The sequence below is a fragment of the Anopheles marshallii genome, chromosome 3, assembly GCF_943734725.1.
Source record: "Anopheles marshallii chromosome 3, idAnoMarsDA_429_01, whole genome shotgun sequence".
NCBI classification, from domain to species: domain Eukaryota; kingdom Metazoa; phylum Arthropoda; class Insecta; order Diptera; family Culicidae; genus Anopheles; species Anopheles marshallii.
In genome coordinates, this window is record NC_071327.1 from 38,307,711 (window position 1) to 38,329,333 (window position 21,623).

The 21,623-nt window shown below is 42.4% G+C and overlaps 1 protein-coding gene across 1 annotated transcript; it reads left to right on the top strand.

The window, feature by feature from the left end:
* The first annotated feature begins 9,326 nt into the window (after positions 1–9,326).
* LOC128710780 (uncharacterized) lies at positions 9,327–21,107 on the top strand. The gene is made up of 12 exons (XM_053805632.1): positions 9,327–9,486; positions 13,958–14,080; positions 15,762–15,925; positions 16,405–16,696; positions 16,743–17,615; positions 17,696–17,840; positions 17,914–18,214; positions 18,282–18,452; positions 19,719–19,808; positions 19,933–20,106; positions 20,347–20,460; positions 20,874–21,107. The coding sequence occupies exons 1-12, from the start codon at positions 9,327–9,329 to the stop codon at positions 21,105–21,107; spliced, it is 2,841 nt and encodes a 946-aa protein (XP_053661607.1).
* The last annotated feature ends 516 nt before the right edge of the window (positions 21,108–21,623 follow it).

The window sequence follows — 21,623 nt, forward strand, 5'->3', positions numbered from 1 at the left end:
CAAAGAATATAGACCAAGCATTTGGCATTGCACATCGTATCGTTGCATTCATTCAATATTGAAACCCAGGATACGTCGAAAAATTATCCTCGTGAAATATCGCTGTACTGGTTCAAGTTTTGCTTTCCAAACTATAGCTGCAGGATTCCAATCAATACAGGCATATTCTAGAGGAGTACGGACTAAACTAGCAAAAGAGCGCCTTCAAGCTGGTCGGGTCTCTGTTGTCAGTTGTGAGCCTATGGATAAGGCCCAAAACTTTAAAAGTTTTCTTTGCAATGGTTATGAAATGGGTGTTGAAATTTAAATTACAATCGAGTCTAACACAACATAGACGAACAGAGTAGAGATAATAATTACAGTGAATAGGTTCACGGGCACAAGAGAAAGAAATAATAGAACATAGAACATTTACAATCTAGGAAACAGACATCTAAGTGACAGAACACCAATCACCAATGAAGGAGTATAAGTAGGATTGGAGAGACGAACAGTCATCACTGGATAGTAAATCTTAATATGGTCTGCTTAGAGCAGGTGTCCAGAGGTGGGGAGGACGCAGGAATCATCATTTACAAACAGCAAGAAAAGGAAAGGACTAAGGACACTTCCTTGCGGCACCCCAGAAGTGATAGTGAAGGACGTAGACGTGCTTTTATCAATCTTAACTTTATAACTACGACTCAATAGGAAAGGTTGAAAAATTGTAAAAAATTTGCCGAGGACCTGAGTTTTTTCAATTTCGCTAATAGCAAAGGATGCTACACTCTACCAAAAGCCGCGGAAAAATCCGGCATCATTCTGGAGTACTCGATCCATGCAATCGATTGTGGAAGAAACGAACTGTAACAGATTTGTGGCAGTCAACCTTCCTGGCATAAAACTATGTTGGTCTGGGCTTATCCACGATTTACAAAAAATTCCAAGAATACAAGAACAGCGGACTCAAAAACTTGCTAGTCGTGTATTCAAATCCCAGTAGTAGAGCCTCACCTATGGTGGTTGCGAATGCCTGTTAGACATACGTGGAGTCGAACGGCATGCGATTCTCACTAGACCAACCAAATAGTGATCAGAATCGATGTTGGTGCTTCAATATACTCTGACGTTTAACAGGCTCGATTGTCTTCGGTGGCTTATTAACTTATTAACGTGGTCGAGCTTTGCGGGTAATTAAACTTTAAGATAGACAGAATACAGTTTTATGTATACAGGATTAGTGCCCATACATTCGCATATTTTATTTTCGTGGTGTAGGTTCCGAAGTTATGAGCAAGAAGTAGTTAGCAGCTAAACTCTTCTTTAGATCATAGTATTTAATTGATGAATATCCTGCACCGTAGATAGACCCATCTCTGCTAAAGCTTAGGGTTGTTCATTTTAGTTGCATGAATCCTTAAAGTAATCTTTCTGGCCTTTTTTTCATCCATGTAGTAATTTTGAAGACTTTTTTTGAACTTGTTTCCTAATTAAAAATGCTTGGGTTGTTGTTACAATGATTTGAATCGTTTATGCTGTTGAGATCGTTCTTGCAAAAACTGCGTGGAAGGCTTCCAGTTGAATCGGTTAAAAATAGTGGACAGAAAGTATTCAGCTTTTCGCTGGTTTGCCCATACACGGGCTATGGGGGAACGGTATGGATGGAATTTTATACCGGTCCGGTAGTGTACGATCGGCGCCACTACCAAATACAACACCGATCTGACCATTTTTCATGTTTCAATACAACACATTTTTCGACTTATTCTGCGGTGATCCATACAGTATAGCTCGTGAATCGAAGCTTATCTGAACCTGCTCTGTGTTGTAAAAACTGAGATTATTTACCTATGCAGTGTGAGATCACCAGCCTAACAAGCACTACGTATCATGTGGTGCGAGATTGATCGATTTTGATAAAGCTGAATCGGCAAATTTGGATCTCGTTCGATTCAGTCTATTCGCACCGCAATTGTTCGCCTGGGAATCCTTAGAATCCTAGAATCCTTAGAAGTATTAAGGTGCAACAAAGCCCAGGTTTTACTTATAGCAGGACTTCCACGATGAACCATCGATGGTCCGTCCGTGAAGAATATCATTTTCATTTCTTAATCTTTGGATCAGAAATTTGGGGTGCTATTGGCGAAGGAATTGTATAATGGGGGTACGTGATTACGATCCTACCACGCATAAATAAGGACCTCTACCGACCAACCCCTAGCGAATAAGTCCAGTCCAAAGAAAATCGCAATTTTCGAGTGTATGTGACAACACGCAATTAGAATTAAAAATACCGACCACCAACAATTAACTATAATTTGAAAGCATTTTGATGTTAAAAATAAGGCAAAAGCCAATAAAACCATTCCTTCGAGAAGTAACATGGAGTTGAAGAGAAGTTTCGATTTAAAAAGAAAGAAAACAACGCAACGCAGGTCCATCGGCACTTATTGCTGCGGGGAAAATTCTGGAGTCAACAGGTTTTGTTTTATGAATCTGGCGATTACACGTGATTATTCCGTGCATATGGGTTTGGGTTTAGCTCTGTCTAACGAGAATAAATAAATCAATTCAAACAAGCAATATTTTTAGTTCTATATTGATATACATTTAAATTTTAAGTTTGAACATACATAAATTGTATATCACATCTCTGCTAAAGTTTAGGGTTGTTCATTTTAGTTGCATGAATCCTTAAAGTAATCTTTCTGGCCTTTTTTCATCCATGTAGTAATTTTGAAGACTTTTTTTTAACTTGTTTCCTAATTAAAAATGCTTGGGTTGTTGTTACAATGATTTGAATCGTTTATGCTGTTGAGATCGTTCTTGCAAAAACTGCGTGGAAGGCTTCCAGTTGACACGGTTAAAAATAGTGGACAGAAAGTATTCAGCTTTTCGCTGGTTTGCCCATACACGGGCTATGGGGGAACGGTATGGATGGAATTTTATACCGGTCCGGTAGTGTACGATCGGCGCCACTACCAAATACAACACCGATCTGACCATTTTTCATGTTTCAATACAACACATTTTTCGACTTATTCTGCGGTGATCCATACAGTATAGCTCGTGAATCGAAGCTTATCTGAACCTGCTCTGTGTTGTAAAAACTGAGATTATTTACCTATGCAGTGTGAGATCACCAGCATAACAAGCGTTACGTATCATGTAGTGCGAGTTTGATCGATATTGATAAAGCTGAATCGGCAAATTTGGATCTCGTTCGATTCAGTCTATTCGCACCGCAATTGTTCGCCTGGGAATCCTTAGAATCCTAGAATCCTTAGAAGTATTAAGGTGCAACAAAGCCCAGGTTTTACTTATAGCAGGACTTCCACGATGAACCATCGATGGTCCGTCCGTGAAGAATATCATTTTCATTTCTTAATCATTGGATCGGAAATTTGGGGTTCTATTGGCGAAGGAATTGTATAATGGGGGTACGTGATTACGATCCTACCACGCATAAATAAGGACCTCTACCGACCAAGCCCTAGCGAATAAGTCCAGTCCAAAGAAAATCGCAATTTTCGAGTGTATGTGACAACACGCAATTAGAATTAAAAATACCGACCACCAACAATTAACTATAATTTGAAAGCATTTTGATGTTAAAAATAAGGCAAAAGCCAATAAAACCATTCCTTCGAGAAGTAACATGGAGTTGAAGAGAAGTTTCGATTTAAAAAGAAAGAAAACAACGCAACGCAGGTCCATCGGCACTTATTGCTGCGGGGAAAATTCTGGAGTCAACAGGTTTTGTTTTATGAATCTGGCGATTACACGTGATTATTCCGTGCATATGGGTTTGGGTTTAGCTCTGTCTAACGAGAATAAATAATTCAATTCAAACAATCAATATTTTTAGTTCTATATTGATATACATTTAAATTTTAGGTTTAAACATACATAAATTATATATCACAAATTTAGTACAGTGGGACCTCTAAATTAGAGACACGAGTGTTTTGAGATAAGAATCACCGAGCGAGCGATTAGCTTAGAGCAGGGGTCTCCAAACTTTTCATCCTGCGGCCCGCATTGGCTGAAACTATGATAGTGTGGGACCACTTACACATTACAGGATTTTACAATAGATAGGATATGGTGGATCTAACTTATGAATCGCACGAACAGACAAGATAGACACAAAAACTACAAATTTTAATGAATCGCTAAAACTGGATATGGAATAGCGTGCGCAATTTAGTAAATGCCAAATCGGTCAGCCTGTTTACGTATAAGCGGATTCAAGTGTTGAACTATAAAATATACTAACTATACTAAGATACTAACTATTACAGTAATTAATATTTGAACAACTTTCAACAACTTTAAAAAAATATTACAACTTTCTTAAATTAGAAATTTTTGTTAAAATAGTAATATGAGCAATAGCGCGGCGGGCCGCACTGGAGACTCTCGAGGGCCGCATGGCAAATCTTCAGTAGCGCTCGATGTCTGCGGCCGGACTAGCCACCCGGCCACTGTAGGTGCAGGTGAGCCAAGGTCCTGCTTTACCCTGATCTAGCACTGATATGTAGCCCCATGAAGGCTACACTTCATTCCTCGCGGAATCTCCCTGCATGCAAAGGCAACCCCGGGATCGTGTGAAGGGACTACAGTTAGCGGACGGAGATAGCGGACTGGAGTTGGGGCCCATATCACATGGAAGTCGATAATCCTAAAACTAACGAAGTGATCGAAGTGGAGAGCGACGATGATGCGTCTACGTCGCTCTTGATCCAGCAAATGCTAGCTTTAACGAAAGCCAGCATAGGTCTGAATCGCAAGACCAAGAAGCCCAAAAAGGACGGCCCGACAGCTGTCCTTGGGAAGTTCCGGGCCTTGGTGGATAGTGCGCGCCAGGATGAAGTGGTGGAGGCTAAACCTAAGCTACTTCGCAAAGTCCTAGAACTACTCGAGGATCTCCTCCGGGAGAAAGAAGCGCGGAAGGCGCGAGCGGAGAAGGCAAACTCCGCTAAGGACGAAGCGGTGCATACATCTACGCCGCAAAAGCACAAAGACGAATTCGTCATACAGACAAAAAAGGGGCGCGTGCCAAAGCCCCCTAAAGGCCATTCGAAACCTGCCGCACAGAAGGTGGATGCGGTCAAGCCGCGAAAGGCTTTGGAGAAGCCCAAGCCAACTCCACCACAGAAGGCCAAGAAGGCCAAGAAGAACAAGCAGCGAAAGCGACCAGAAACGAACCTGGTTGCCTCACAAGAGTCGGCCACCTATGTGGAGATCCTTAAAGGACACCGCACAAACGAGGGTTTGAAGCAAGTCGGGCAACAAGTAGCGAAGATTCGCTGCGCTCAAAACGGCAATATGCTGATTGAGCTTAAGCGGGGCGAATCCGCAAATTCAGTTGCGCCTGTTGTCGCGGAGGCGCTGAATGAGAAGGCCACCATTCGGCATCTAGCTCCAACAAAGATGTTGGAGCTACGCGATCTGGATGAGATCGCGACAGTCGGGGAGATCGCTGAGGCTCTGAAGGAGCAGGCAGAGATCTCCATCGATGAGAGCATGATCCGACTCCGCAAGGGTCGGGAAGCTGGCAACCCAAACGGCTTCTCTAAAATTGAGTGTTCCAGAAGCAGAGAAGCTCACCAAAACCGGGGAGCTTAAGGTAGGCTGGAGTGTCTGCCACATTCGCCAGGCCCGGCGAATAACGCGTTGTTTCAAATGTTGGTGCACAGGGCATCTGAGTTATGCCTGCACCAAGGAAGACCGCAAATCAAGCTCTGCATGAACTGCGGTCAAGAGGGCCACAAGCGGAGCGAATGCTCCAACCAGATGGCCTGTCTGGATTGTTCGGGTGGCGTGGCATCAAAGCACACCACGGCTAGCGCCGCGTGCCCGAAGCGTCATGTCGTTATTACGCGAAGCTAAGGAGGGTCGGCTCATTAATTGCATTGAATATTAAGATGAGCTGGTCTGTCTAGTAGTGGGTAACTAGCTATCTCCGGACAGCCAAGTAACCGACTGATGGCACCTGCTGTGGCTGATGATTGCATTTTCGTCTTGCTGCTGCGGTGTAGCCGTCTATTTTCGCCCGGTCCTCTGGCCAAGGACCACAGTGCGCTACCGTGGGAGACTCGGTCTTTAACACCGGGAGTGCCCTAAAGGGATGTTGGTGAAGTAATGCTTTACCGGCGATCCGCCAACAGTTCTGAGGATAGAGGGGCTTTTAGTCCGTAGGTGCTAATGTAAATCGGGCAGTTCCATGACCGTGACGGTTCCTGCATACGAGCAGGCTTCCCTTTCTGGGATGTTGGTTCTCTATGATGATCTTCCCCCTCGATAAAATAAAGAAGAAGAAGAAGCTATGCATGAAGCAAACGGTGACTTGTAGGTAAAAGTACCTTCGAAAGATCGTAAGCCGAAATATCAGCTCTCGACATTTTTTACAACGTAAACGACCACATGCCGGTTAACCGATTTCCACGGATAACAGACCCTTCAGCTTTATACATACAATAATTGTAGATGCAGATGACAGGTCAACGCTAAATGCATTAATTTGTTTTTGATATTAGAAGTTATTGTTTACTAACAATATGGGACATTTTCTGGGGAGTTTGATTTGATAATCTCCATATGCAAAACTTTCAAATGTATTTCGGGTCAACCGTTTAAACGGTCGCGTTTGCTGTTTGCAAGTAAAAGAAGCACGGTTTGTTATACTTCTTAAATGTTAATTGTGCCCTGAAATCACGTGTGGTCAATGGTATTGCCCCTTATCAAGACGTAAATTCAGCAAAATAAATATTGAACAATCTAATAAGAAACTATTTTTGAACTTATCTCATACCTCATCTCGCGCATTATCATAATAGCGTGGTATAAAATTTGTTACCCATATTTGTTAGCGATATGGAACCACTGGTATGCAAATAAGCTACAACCAACATTACAGCAAACAGTAGCCAAAACAGCGTATTGTTTGCTCAGTAAATTCGTAACTCTTTTTTCTGAAAACAAAATCAGATAACGTCAGCGGTGGCAAACAATGTGGAATAAACATGTATAGTGAAATGGTATAATACATTACTATTGTAGCAAAAAATTAACATAAGTGCTTCGCAAACCCGTTCACGCACCAAATATGTTTGCAAATATGACACGTTGTCTCTAGATAAATCTTACTGAAGATTCTCTTTTAATTCAAGAAAACCGTACAAGAACAATTAAAATATCATTTTTCAAGATAGGTAAGTCATGTTTACTATTATTCCAGAAGAGTCGCATCAATCTTAACGTGTCTTCTAATTAACACAAATGTACAGACAGTAAACGACAACCGTTTTGAGGGACTTTCCGGCAAGCCACACATTCCGCGAGAAGTTGGCATGCAGGATTAGAAGCAATAATCCTGATTTTATTTTATATTTTCATCCCGAACAGATGTCGTATAAAGATATATCTGTACAAGAGATAATTTTCTCAAGAATAAACTCACACAACACTGTTGAAGGTGATAAGCGTACTGCATTTGCTGGATTCAGTCGGCCCTAATCCCAGCAATCCAAAAGCACCAGTATGAAAGAGAACTAAAGATGCCCGTTGCAGAACTTGAGTCAGCAATGCCGGAGTGATAAGACAGATCAGATGGCAAACATTGCACGGAAATTTCTTACCGACCGAAGTCTCATACGAACGTTTGTCTTCGTGTGTCAACGGTACACAATAGACTACTCGGGGGAAGTGTTACGAATCTCAATCTTCTTGCCACATATTCGACCACAGATACAGGGATCTCAGTTGTGACTCGTTTGACGTAGAACAGTAGCTCCTGGTCGTTGTCATTTGTGGTAACAGTCGCAAGATGAGCAACTGACGAGCGTTTTTGGGTTTGATAGTATTGGATCACGGCTTGGTATACGGCTAGCATGTATGATTGGAAGATTACCTGGAGCATCGCTTAACTGGAAGCTCGAACGCCTGAAGTATAATCTCAGTCCTTATTGTGAATGTTCAGTACGTCCACGGTCGTGATCGCGAGTGGTTCGTTGACGACGATCAAATTCTTGGGTATGCGTTACCAGCGATCTACTGCTTTGGTGTAGTGGTTTGGTGCTGTCTACAGAAGCTAGGAATAGAAGTGATCATGTGACTAACATCGGAAACTCTGTCTATATTGTGATAGCCAAGCGTCCCAGATCAGATATCAAACTTTCGTCATTCGCATTGAAATATTGTTCATCGAAACAAGCTATGATCAGGGTCTGTGTAAAGTGAATTTATATATGTAGTAGCATCAATGACATCATGACATTCGGTATTATACGGTCATGCTTTGCCATTGAAATTTGTATCACGAAAACATGCACAGAGGCGAATGGGATTTGATTGAAAAATTGCTCTCGTAAGCTCGTACGTCTGTGATATTTGGTCTGGAATGTAAGAAAGCGCTCGTTGAAGGTTTATGTTTGGTGGATTCGAGTGTAGGGCAAACCAGTAAAACGCAGTGTTCCAAAGTTTTTAGGCCCAGAAAAATTCAAATAACTCCCCCCGATTCAATAACCAACATAATACTTTCTCTCAAAGATGAGCGATAAAAATGGTTAGCCTTAGCGACTGGTAAGCGTGTGCAAGGCTAATTGAATTGAGCCGTTGAAATTAGGGTTAATATAGCTCCCGAACTTCTCCGCTTCACCAACATTTGCTAGTAAACCGCGATACTCCAGCCAACCCCCCCAACCCACATTATGATGCAAATTCAAGAGCATCTAGATGCAAACGTGCCGCAGTGTACCGGCCTAATTATATCCGTCCTTTAAGCCGCTTTGTGGTCCGGGCTACCTCTAGCAGAGACGGACGGACCTGAAGGCGACGGTGACGGATACTGTGGCTATCAGCTCGTGAAGGTATCGGCTCGACAGTGTGGATGGGTTCTGTGGTTAGCCGTAGTAAAGTGATACTAACACACCGCGTTCAATTACCGGAACGTGATGCGCCCGTGGACCTCGTGGACAGTGTTCGGGATGAGGTGTGGTACAAGAGGAGCGTGCATACCAAACTATATGTGCGGATAAGACGTTTGCTTCATCGAAGTTGACTGACCATGTGATCAGATCGGATATTACGGGTTAAAGATGTTGATACATGAGTACCGGAACAGCAGCTGGTCCGTGCAATCTTCCTGTATCGTCGTCGAAGTAGACGGGCATGGAGTCAGAATGAAGTCAGAGAAGCTACATGGCCGTTAATGGTCGTTTCTTTGGGGTTTCTAGTGGTCTTTCAGTTGTAGTTTGTGATTTTTTGTTATTGCCTGCAAATCATAAAGGGCTTAGTGCCGAGTGGATATTTCATCCAGTGATCGTTGAACGAAGCCGCCAGGAATGGCAGCAGAAGAGAATGGTACCAATGCCATTAACACCGTTGTCGGGCCGGATGATGATGCGATGCGTGATCCAACACGCTGGGAGAAGTTTTGCCAGCGCCATGGCATCAATCCGAATCTGATCATGCTGAAGATTACACTGTTCGTCATGTATGGCGGTAAGTAATGTTTTGTCTCAGCCCAATGCTCAAATAAACAGAAAAATAAAGCGAACAATAATGATAAAAGTGTTGGTAACCAAGAGCAATTGTAGAAAATTACGAAATTTACCGAAATTTGTCAGCAAAAAGGATCTTCATAAGCATAGAGATGTACTTCATCGAATCATGAAATAGTGCACTCAAACATGATAAGTACGAAATCGTATGGTGGGGGGATATACAATCAGCATGTTCGAAAAAACCAATTTGTTCTTTTTTACATTTGAAACAAAAATTTTCTTTACAAATTTTACAACCGAAGAGGGTAAAACGCATCACCACACATCCATGTTAAATTCTCAATGTTAAAACACGTTTTTCGAAAAAACAACAGATCGCAGATCGGTACCTAAAATTTTTATGAAACCCGATTCCGAACCGATTTACTTGAAAATTTGACCAGATATTCTTTACATAATTTAATTGTTATTTGTTTGTTTAATGTATGACCGAAACACGGTACCTAGACCTATCTCAAGAACTAAACGTAGGCTAAAAGATCAATTATTCACTTTTAGCACGTTGCATGAACGAGCAGAAGTCAAAGTATTCGTATAAATTATTAATTTTATAGTACTGGCAATCGATTTTAATTTTTAAAATGGATTGTTTTGTTTGTTGATTGTACAAAATAGTGCAAAATATCGGTCGAAACCCATATTTTCAACACTATGAATCATCAAATTTAAAAATCCCTTATGACAAATATTAGACTTCAGTGTCTGCTTTCCTAATATGATGGTTTTTATACTCCAATGGTGCCATCATATTTCATGGAGGAATCCAGTGGTATAACAGTGTGCCGCAAGCAGTTTTGCATCTAAGTTTAGAAAATTGTTAGGCGTTTGTTAGAACCCGCTATTAGAATTGCTAAGCGTTTATTAGAGCCCAGGTTTTTAGTTTATTTTTGTTGACTTCTATGGAACTACATTGAATTGAGATACGAGCCCGTTCAATGGGATTTGTCTGGAGCATGGCATTCTGGTGTAGAGATTCATGATGAAACCAGTTAGCATGTGGAATCATTATCTTTATGTCAAATACTTAATCAAACAGCTATTCGTTTTAGCTAGAAATATGTTAATATCAACAGATATTTCGATCATTCCAATCCAATCCAATGTGGCGGTTGGAGGTGGAGCCTCAGCATAAAAAAATAGTGAAGCTCGTGTGACGCTTTCATATACACCACCGGACCACCATTCTGAGTGTATATCGCACGTTAATAAATACCCGTAATCGTACCTGGCAGAGAATGGTCCTATTTCTATGGAGGATGTGTGGCGTTCTTTTATTTAGCGTTTGTGTATTAACTTAGTTTTTATTCAAAAGACAGAAGAAAATCCTTTAACAATAACAAATAATAGTTAATTGTACAATGAACAATTGATGACTATTTCAAGCCAATCGGTTCAGAGGCAATCGAGAGATTACCGGTAAGAATTGTATCCAGAGATATCAGCATTTTTGGAGCCGTATGTCATGTTTGTTACATCCTCCCATCGTTACATGTCATTACCAAACTCATTATGAAGGTATACTAAAAAGTACTTACAATACGATACTACTTACCTACGATGTGTTTTACAAAAAAGTTGGCTACTCAAACTATGTCTCTGGTTATATGTACGGTGTCGGTAAAAATGGTGCACGAAGACTTTTAGCAATGTTCAACGTTACGCAAAACTCACTATTTACTCAATAACTTGCTCAGTAACTATAATAAAAGTCATCAAACAAATGATGAAATGTTTTAGTTAAAATAATTTACTACAAAAATAGATGTAAAATAATCAAATAATAGAGTCATAATACATTCTGCAGTAGTAAAGATTATTCAACATCCTAAAGGATATTCTCATCCGTGTAGAGTTCTCAGCAAAAGGTAATTTACAAACCCTCGCATCGATGTTACGTAACCAAGGCCAACAAAGCGGAAGAATAAGAGTATGGCAATTTTTCGCTTCAGTTTCACGAGCACTGCCATAATCAACTCGACAGTCAAGTTGCAACTGCACCCGCACTATGGCATGTACCGGTCACAATGTTTTGGGTTGGGTGAAAGTCTCTTCGATTGCCCCAGCTGCCATATATTGATAGTCAAATTTATCAACCTTTTTGTACCATTTGCCATGGAGTCGTATTCTCAACGAGTCTCGTTGAGCCAGCTGACCTCTTGTTTCGCTGCAAAGACACTATCGTATTCGGGGCCGGTGTCAGCCAGTACGTTTGTATTGGGGTGGTTGAAAAATTTGTACACGATGCACCAAGTGGAACTTTCGCACGGAAGACCAAGACCGACGGATCGTTATTCGAGTTGCCGCTGGATGGATACGAACGGTCGACCGGTTAGCACAGACCTAGCGGGTCGAAAGTCATCGAATTTACATGATACTCACTGGTACTGCGGCCATCCTTGAAACTTCTTTCCATAGTAAGATCCAGGACTGACCAGCATGGAACCGCACGGGAGCGTGGGAGCAGGTAGATGGGCAGTAGGGTATAAATACAAAATGATGTTTCAAAAACCTATTTCTATTCATAACGTTTTCGTTTCAATTTCATACCATACAATACCAAGCAGCCGGATCAAGTGGATCGGTCGGTGTGCATTAGTGGATGTGTGTAAATGTAGAAATGTCACTGTTAAAATGCATCTGCTATTCCTAATGTTGAGTTGGTGCATTCCAGAACGATGACGAATGGACATAGGGAACACCGTTAGTATCGGGTATACCAACTCTCAGGAGAGCCATTGAGTGATGCTGGGAATGCTGTGGGCCCTTCAGCCAAACTCAACCATCGTGTTGATTGGGTCGGGGGTAGAAACCTACCGGGTGGAGGAACGCGGGAACTTGAGCAAAACGAGCAACATGAGGTGGCGCTTGTTACGCGATGACTACGTTGCGGTGAGGACCGATGGAACAGAAATGAAATTGAATTATGAACTTTGCTGTTTCGCAGTGTGTAGCTACATATGTTCTATTCACCCAGCTCGACTCCGTGAACGGGAGAGTGGGTGCCAGGGAGTGATACTGCCAGTGAACCACATGATATAGATGGGGAGTTGATCGGTACTGTGGGTGGTGCTGTGTCTCGAATATAACAGTACGTTCTACAACCACCGTCATCATCATCTGCTGCTGGGAGCTGAAAGTGGAGTCAGTTTCAGAACTAGTTTCATTCATTTTCCTCGTAAGCTTCAGAAAGCTTTCCTAACGGTTGCGACTCTTCAAATAAATGACACACCACTTGCTGAACATAAAAACCGTTTACAAGGGGTTGAGAGTGTCATAAATTAATTTGCTTGACTTATTTTTACATTGTCGTTTTATGGCACCATCCGTCCTTCCGCAACCGTCCACACTGTTAGTTGTGTGTTTGGTGTTTGATTAGAGGCTATCAAAACACTTCGTCTGTACAGGAGAAGGGTTCACGCTAGACGACACAAACATGTACTAAGATTTGACAACTGATTTGATTGTATTATGATTTGATCAGATATTTTTTTTACATAAATCTAATAGTGTTTGTATCGTACTATGTAGGGTATAAAAATAGGCTTACTAACTTATCTGGTGCTGTGACTGTTTATCGGTCTTAATTGGCGACAAGTGTTGTGTGTATCTGCATATCTCGTTCACACTGACAGACGTTAGAACGCCATCGGTTCATCTCAATTTAGATTTAGCACGTTTCTTCTGGTTGTGGAACGGCAAAACAGACTCTACGAGCTGTGTGGTCCTTAGTTATTTCTTTTGACAGGAGCAATAGAATCCTGGCCAGGTTAACTAGTTTAATTTACAAGGCTTAAATTTACAATCAATAAAACAAAATGTTGTGCGTTTAAAGTAAAGCGGTAAAAAGTAAGGAATTAGCGACCCGAAGCGGTTCTAGTTAATTAGTAGGTAATAGTAGCTGCAGTACGTGCAAGAAAACATAAGCGAATCTGCCTAGTCGGTGCAGAGATTTCGGGTTCAACCTACAGAACCTAATTCGACTGGATTTCGACTCGCAATTTCTTATCGTTTCTTGCATTTACCAGATTCGTTACACGTACTAAACCTACTTCGACTCAACTGTGGCAACAACCAACTTGAATCGTTGATCCCACGATTCTAACCGACCTAGCGAACTCGCCGCATCTACAAGATTCTGATTCATTCATTCAGTTCAAAGATTCATTCAGATTCACGAATCCAAATCAAGTTTACTCAACACGCCTAAGTCGTCTTTAGTACATTCTTGAATATTCGCGTATATCACATGTTAATGTCGAATTGGGTAATTTTAGTACTCGAACTATTACAATGTTCAATAACGCAAAATGTGCATAATTTTTGCAGCAAAACTGCCGTAACAATTAACTTACTAACCCAGTTTTTCATCTCTTGTTTTCTGTTCTTTAAACTTTTCTCCACCCTTTCAGCCACCTCTTCGCTGCTCCCGTATCTGACCATCCACATGCAAAGCACCGGCTTGACGGTGGAGGAAATCGCAATCATCTACCTGGCCCTACCGTTCACAACGTTCTTAAGTCCACCGATCACCGGTAAGCATTCGTGAAAAGTTCTCGTCAAGCATTCTCATCGAGCATCTTGAGCGCGTTTCGTTCTCTCCGTGTGCTTGTTGAACTTTCCGTTGCCGGCCAGCATCTTATCAAACGGCTCACGGGCTGATAACGAATAATTGTGCATCTGCTTCATCGTGCGCGGATCAGATGAATGAGTGTTGTAAGGGAGGGAGTGGGTGTGGAAATCCTTCACCATTAGAATAAATTTATATAGTACCGCTAATAGAAACAAGTGCGAACGGCAAAACGGGACCAACCGTTCGAGAAGCAACGGTAGCAACTGCCTACCTTTGTTTTTCGATTCATTTTGTACCGTTGTGAGTAAAAGTAAAAATGTTGAAAATGGTACCGGTGAAAAAAGTTGTGTATGGAAAATAATGGAAAAAGAATAACGAATTAATGAAAGACCCATCGCATGAAGACAGTAGACGAGGTCAGGATCGATAAAATAAATTAAATAAAAGGGATAGACGCAATGAGTGGTACGCACGCTCGCAGAGGGTGTTTGGAAAATCCGTGGCCCAAGACTGTTTGATCTCGAGAGAAACATCTTGCGAATCGTCCCGTGTACCGTTGGTGTGCAGCGCAGACGTGTATGAGTTTGGAGTGCACGAGCACAGCAAATTTTCATCGGTGCTGAAGTGCTTAAGTGCGTGAAATCAGCCAGAAAGCTTTACAAATTGAAACCTGGCATCATTAGCTATGAACAAGGCGGGCCCGGATGACGATGATGCTGCTGCTGATGATGGAAAATGGTAACAAACGATATGAAGATGGGAAGCCCAAATACCGGTACCGCTGTTGCCATGCAGAATCTGTGTAGTAGTTTCACCGGTTCCACGCTACGGTATATGCTGCTTAAAGTTAAAAGGCTCGATGTGGTACGGGCGGGACCGTGCAGGTGGAAGCAAAATTAATTATGTTTTTGTATAACATAAATTAATCAATCTCACTAACAGCATGTTAATTTAAGCGAATACTAATAGGGGGAAAATAGCAGGCATTGCTATTAATTGAAACGTAAGCATCTGTTACTGATGATGCTTGGGAGACAGGGCGTCGCTCGTTTGTGCTCGGCACTGCGGTGTTCTGTTTTATTTGGTTGATAATTGCATTGTAACTCGGGATCGATTTCCTGAAATGCGTGTTGTATATTTTGCGACTGTATGCTAGTGCATACAATTTTGCTTCGATAAATCTCAACAATGGATATTGTCTAGTGTGCTTTGGTCAATTTCAACACCACAACCATTAATATTATGACACTAATTTATAGTTTTAAAATAGAAATGAAAACAGCCTCTGAACTGAACTGAAACAGTTTCGTAAATAATGTGTACAAAATACTTTTTTGAGTGCGGTTTGAGCAATGAATGGATGTAAAGTTTTGTTATAAACTTTTTTTAATCAGTTGGAAAAAAATGATTATTGAATAATACACTAAAGAACATTTAATCTATATTGCCCTGTTGGGTCAGGTTTTCCTTTTTGTTTTGGTCGGATGGTTGTTTATTCGATACGATGGTTGTTGAACGATTTATTAATTTATCTGCTAAATGTTGTGACTTGCACGAGCTGGCAACGATGCTACCCCTCTCCCATCCACAAATCACAAACCCAACAGTACGCACATCGTTTCTAATGGTTTGATTCGCGGCAGGATTCCTGGTGGACAAGTTCGGACGGTACAAACCAGTTGTCATCATGAGTTTGCTTTTAAATGCATTATTTCACCATTCGCTGTTGCTGATCCCGCAGCAGGAAATACCTGGCAAGGTACCGGAAGCGTACGTAATGAGACATCCCGGCACGGGAAATGTAGAGGTGAGTGTTACAACACATTCATAATTCAATTACACTGCAGGTGGGTGTTGATTTCGTCAAACTGTCGGGATTGCTAGGACCTCCGGGGTCTGGTAACGTTCGACGAACGAAAACCAAAACATGGACGCGAGTCTTCCACCAGCTGAAAATCAGCACAACATGACTCGATTTTCCATGGATGAAGTTTTCTAACAATGTTTGCCACATCTGCATCAACGATGCGATAAAATGTGACCTGAGTTTTAGCTTCGTAGATAGGGTTGAAGAGGAAGTTTTTTGAAAAAATATGGTATGTTTAAACGTTTCTAAAATAATATTCTACACACGAGGCATTATATTCGACTTTTAAGAGTTCTCCAGTTGGCATTAGTATTGCAAGTAAATGTACATTAAAGCAAAATAAATTAATGAAATCATGAAAAAGAGATCAATATACATAAACACAACTATACAACATTGGATGCTTAAAATGTTTCAAGGTTTGGTGGTCACCCTGTCCTAGCCGAGAGTGTCCGGAAGAGGAGGAAATCGATATCGTTGTAGACCAATGTCTGGACCATTGCTTGCTTCAAGAGCAAAACCCGAAGATTGAACTTGCGCCACCACCAACCGATCTGCCGCTCGTCGTCACACCGATAGGGGATGAACCGAATGATCCGAAGGACGATCTCGGTCTGTACGTGCAGAACAAGGGCAAGGGCAACAAGAACAAAACAGCGGACGTACTTAGCACGAGTAGCAGTTCTAGTACTACCGAGCTCTATATAGACAGTAGGTTCAATGGCAGGTTCGTATTGTCTGGGTATGATATCTGAAGTTTTTCGATTCCCAGAGCCATTACTTAAGGAGATACCGGATGAGTCAGAGGAAAGCGAAGAAGGTTGGGTTGTGGCGGGGAGTGGCGATTCCGCGTTCATCGTGCTCGACATGCATCCCGACCTGGGTGAACCAATCGAGCAGCTGGGCATGGAAGTTGAACACGATGACAACGCAACGGTGACCGATTTCAAAACTCGTTTCGGTGTGGCACTGCTCTGGAAGCAGGGTGTCAATGTGACCGCTCTCGAGGAGGAGGATCTTCGCTGTGGAGGACTTGTGATGACATCTAACATGACGCTCAACAGCAACATCAAACTATCGGAATGGGCAGCGGATTGCATGGTGCAGCGGTGTCGTTTCCGTCGTAACGGGCCAGATATCTGTCCACCAGACTACAAGGAAAGTGACGACAAAATTTTCTGGATATACTTCGCGCTTCGCTTCCTGGCAACGACGATGCTGTCAGCAGGTGTCACCATAATGGACCCGATCGCACTGACCATGATCGAGAAGTATGGTGGAGATTTTGGACGTGAGCGGTTGTTCTCCAGCATCGGCATGGCCATCTTCTCTCCTATTACCGGAGTGTTGATCGATCTGTTCTCGAAGGATCTGGGCTACACGGACTACTCGGCGGCATTCTACACGTATGACATTTTGCTGATTATCTCCTCGGTGACGGTGTTCCTGATGCCGCTTGGAGAGAAACTGCCGGCAGATAATGTGTTCAAGGATTTGCTGAATCTACTGAAGCTGAAGCACGTGATCATCTTTATTTGGTTCCTGTTTTTGTTGGGCAATTTTTGGGGCTTCATCGAGAGTTTCCTGTTTCTGTACCTTAAAGAGCTTGGAGCCCCTAACTATTTACTGGGTAGGTTGGTGTATGAGTACAGGCAGTGCACGGTAGCTCCGGATCCAGTCTAAAAACCTCCCATTTGTTCATCTCTGCAGGTATCACTATTACTGTGGGTACAGTGAGCAGTATTCCCTTCCTATACGGTGCTGGACGTATTACAAAAATAGTTGGACACGTGAACTTGATCGTGATAGCCTTCATCGCACATGCTTGTCGCCTAGTGGGCTACTCCTTTATTGAGTAAGAATTATCGCGTTGTAGAGTTACTAGTGCGTAAATGATTGCAACAGGAGTTTTATTTCGCTGTTCGAAGGAATGCTTGGTGGTGCTTTCCGTTTGAGGCGATGGAAGCACTTTCCTGTCATTTGATGTGGGTTGCTGCTGCAACTTACTGCGCTCTGTTGGCTCCCAAGAGTTTGCTGGCCACGTTGATCGGTGTGTTGGGGATGGCTCACTTTAGTCTGGGACGTGGCAGTGGGTCTTTCTTCGGCGGTTTTCTCATCGCTGAGGTTGGTACACGTGAAGCATTCCGATACATGGGATTGGTTGCTGTGGCTGGAGGGCTTGCCTACAAGTTCATACACTCAATATGGCTTCGCAAATACGATAATCCCGTAAGTGGCTCAAGTGGTGACTATCAAGGATATATCTAACTTCTGTTTTTTTTTATCACCTGTACAGGATGCCGATGAAGAATCAGCAGAAAAGGGCGAAGCAGAAAAGCTTTACACCGACGGTGGTGATGAGCCAAAGACGAAAGATCAAGGCACCTCGATGTCACAGGAACGACTATCGCTCATGATAAAGTACAATCAGATAGGCAGTCTCACGTCCTTGCCGCGTGGTTCAAGGGTAAGTAGTGTTTGCCAGTAACGTATCGTAATTGGAATTGTTTGGTGACGTGCGCACCTATAAGTGTTTACGTGCTCGCATACTTACGCGAACCCGAGGAAGTAGAACCAAATGTAGTGGGTTTTGTCAGGGATGACACATTCATTCGCTGATATCATTTGGAAGTACATTACACTTTTTAACCATTCAGACAAAAGCGACGAAGCTGTTTCATTCAACGGGATTTGCTACGGTTGCGATACAGCTTGATTCCGACAAGAAACGAAAAGCAGCAGCAGGTGTCTATGCGTGTGGGAGGTTTGATTTCCCTTGATATGCCCACCGTTTTCTTGGGTTCTTTTTGTGTATCCTCTGTAGGCGTATGCAGTATCCTCGGCGGATGAGCAAAACTGAGCGAAGCGAGTTATTATTATCAAAACACCTCTTATCGTTGTTTACCTTTGCCGGTACGGAACGATGCTGGCGCGGTTGTATAAGGAACATTAATGTTTCGTGTTATTTTCTTGTGTGTTTTATCTTTCTATATACACGATTCCATCAGTTGGGCACACTGCTTTCCGATGGTACAGTGTCTTCACTCGCCCATGTGACCCATGTCATCTGGCAGATTTTCTGTCGAGTCGTGATGTGCGGAAAATAAAAATGCTTGAATGTATAACTCACTCACACGAAACATGTTGGGCGTGCACTGATAAAGGCCGTTGCTGGTACCATTCGTGCGGGATGCTCATGTTTGTAAATTATTTTAGCCTTTTTTTTTGGAAGATTGCTTGTTTTGCTTTTGGCAGTTGCGGACGGGTCTGTACGACGCATGTTTGTTGCAACGAAGAAGGATATATTGGTTAAAAACAGAATGAAAACACAAACTTTGAGATAACAAGATGAGCGACAATGATGGGCCGTTTCATTCTTTTTGGAGATGTCACCCAGCGCGGTTTGGTGCGAAAGGTGATTGCGAAGTTATTTGGATGCTGATTAAAATTAAGAGTTAAAAGTAATGGAGTACGGCTTTTGCTTGAGCTTTGTGATGCGAAGTGATTCGAAAGGATCACGGGGAGATCACGAAACGTAGCTCGATTGAATGATATGAGATTCATCTTTAAAAGATGCTTGTTACCATTCCATTTAATGCGTTCATCAAGGAACATGTTAAGCGATACACTATACACATGCAATATTGCTCACCGAAACGCACCGTCTACGCCGAACAATAAAATGGGAAACGTACATGTAGCGTTTGATTCGATTGTCTGTTCGCAATTCCAGGGTGACGTGAACGATGTCTTTGCCAAGCGTCGCAGCAGCTACAACATTGAGTTCGTACGCGCCCAAAAGGGTGGAGGCAGCGCTTCGAAGGTTTGTTTCACCGCCACCGACCACCGATGCCCAAAGAACGTGGCATGGATTGACGTTATCGTAAAAAGCGATTGATAATTGTTATCCGTTTTTGCCGCGTGCACGTGTGCTACCTTCGTTGCAGGTTGATCTGCTGAAGTCGGCGGTCGACATCAACCACAAGGCGTCCCATCCACATTTGCGCAAGGAAGGCAAAGCGTCCGATCAGTCACTCAACTCGAAACGTGCCGACAGTGCGCCACGTTTGAATCAATCGAAGAACATCTCCCAGCCTACGCTGAGTGCGGTCGTGGATGAGGTAAGTGAAACTGCAGCGTGTCTTTGGTAGGCAAAAAAAAACTCCCATAAATCGTTTCGGGAAACTCCCAGACCTAATCCATTCCTGTGCTTTGGGTGAACATTGCTGCTTAACGGAATGTTATGAAATTGGCCAGGTTCCGTAGCAATAGCACCCAGTAGTGGGAAAGGGAAAACTGGGAGCATCAACAATTTGGTCTGTTTCACTGACGCTGTACGACTGTATGTGTTAATGGTTTAGGATTTGCCGTCGTCTGTGCTGTCGCGTCACAGGAAGAAACATCACCAGAGCGGCATTTTGGTGGTGAAGGCTTGCAGCCAGGATGGTGATTTGGACCTGCGTAATTATTTGCGGGTAATTCTGTTAACCGTACCAACACCGTACCAACGGTGGTTTGCATGATGCATGATGTTTGCATGTTGGGTTGTGTTGTTTAGTCGGTTCATTGGGCATCAAACTAAATCGAGATTAAATTGCCCAATTCCATCGTAAATCATGCGTGTATATCGCAAACCTGATGAAAAACGAATTCGAAATGTGAGTGCCTTATCGGGGTTGTTGAGTCGTGTACTAATGTGAAGAACGATGGAGCACATGGTTTGGCGAAGAGATCATTACGTTGGTTTTAATTGCATAATCTGTTTAACTATAGCAGGTCGAATTTATAAGGCTCATGCTTTGTATATACTAAATTTTCTGTATAAATATTTGCTAAAAGTAAAGAACCAACATCAGACCGGAGCTATTAATTCCTGTTGATATTCCAGGAAACGGAACAACGTGATTCGATCACTGAGGGCGAGGAAGAGAACTACAAGCTGGAGCTAAGCAAGAAAGCTTCCCGTGGTCATGTGCTCAATGACATCCCTGAGCGAACGGTGGAGGCCGCCGATACTACCGGAATCGTTGCGCCGGTGACTCCAGTTGTAGAGAGCACGGAACCAACCACCGCTACCACACCAAGCATATCGGATGATCACACAAAAAACGCGGCTTCTTGATGAACGTGATGGGTGTTACGAGATACACGCTTACGAGTTACAATACACTGCGGAGCCGCCTTTTGTTACGATTGCAGAAGATTGCTTTCTTGCAGCGTTTGTTTTCCATGTGTCCGCCGTTGATTGCGCTGTAGCGAACATCCCAATTAGTATTTTTTTGCGCGTTCCTCAGTCAGACTATGAAATAATTGGCGCAAATTAGCGCTCGCCGTAAGTACAAGCAATAAAAGTAAATAAACTGACATGTGTCCGTATCAAATGATGTTGTTGGTTTGTATGAACAGAAATAATGCAAATAAGTGTCATGGTAGGTTAATGCTTTACATATAGTTTTATGTAAGCGGTAAGTTGGTTTTAAAACAAAATCTGATTAATACATATATCTGTTATTGTTCTGTTATACTATTCCATTGATGTAAAATGGCAAAATCTCTATCACACATTAAAAATAGACATGCTTTCACCACACACCAAGATTTTTATAATTTTGTTGGTGTTATAAAAAATATATTGAAC

Excerpts from the sequence above, each read along its gene's own strand:
- LOC128710780 (XM_053805632.1), top strand. The coding sequence starts at position 9,327 with ATGGCAGCAGAAGAGAATGGTACCAATGCCATTAACACCGTTGTCGGG. Across the intron at positions 15,926-16,404 it reads CCGGCACGGGAAATGTAGAG|GTTTGGTGGTCACCCTGTCC; the intron begins GTGAGTGTTACA and ends AAATGTTTCAAG. Across the intron at positions 18,453-19,718 it reads CCTTGCCGCGTGGTTCAAGG|GGTGACGTGAACGATGTCTT; the intron begins GTAAGTAGTGTT and ends TCGCAATTCCAG.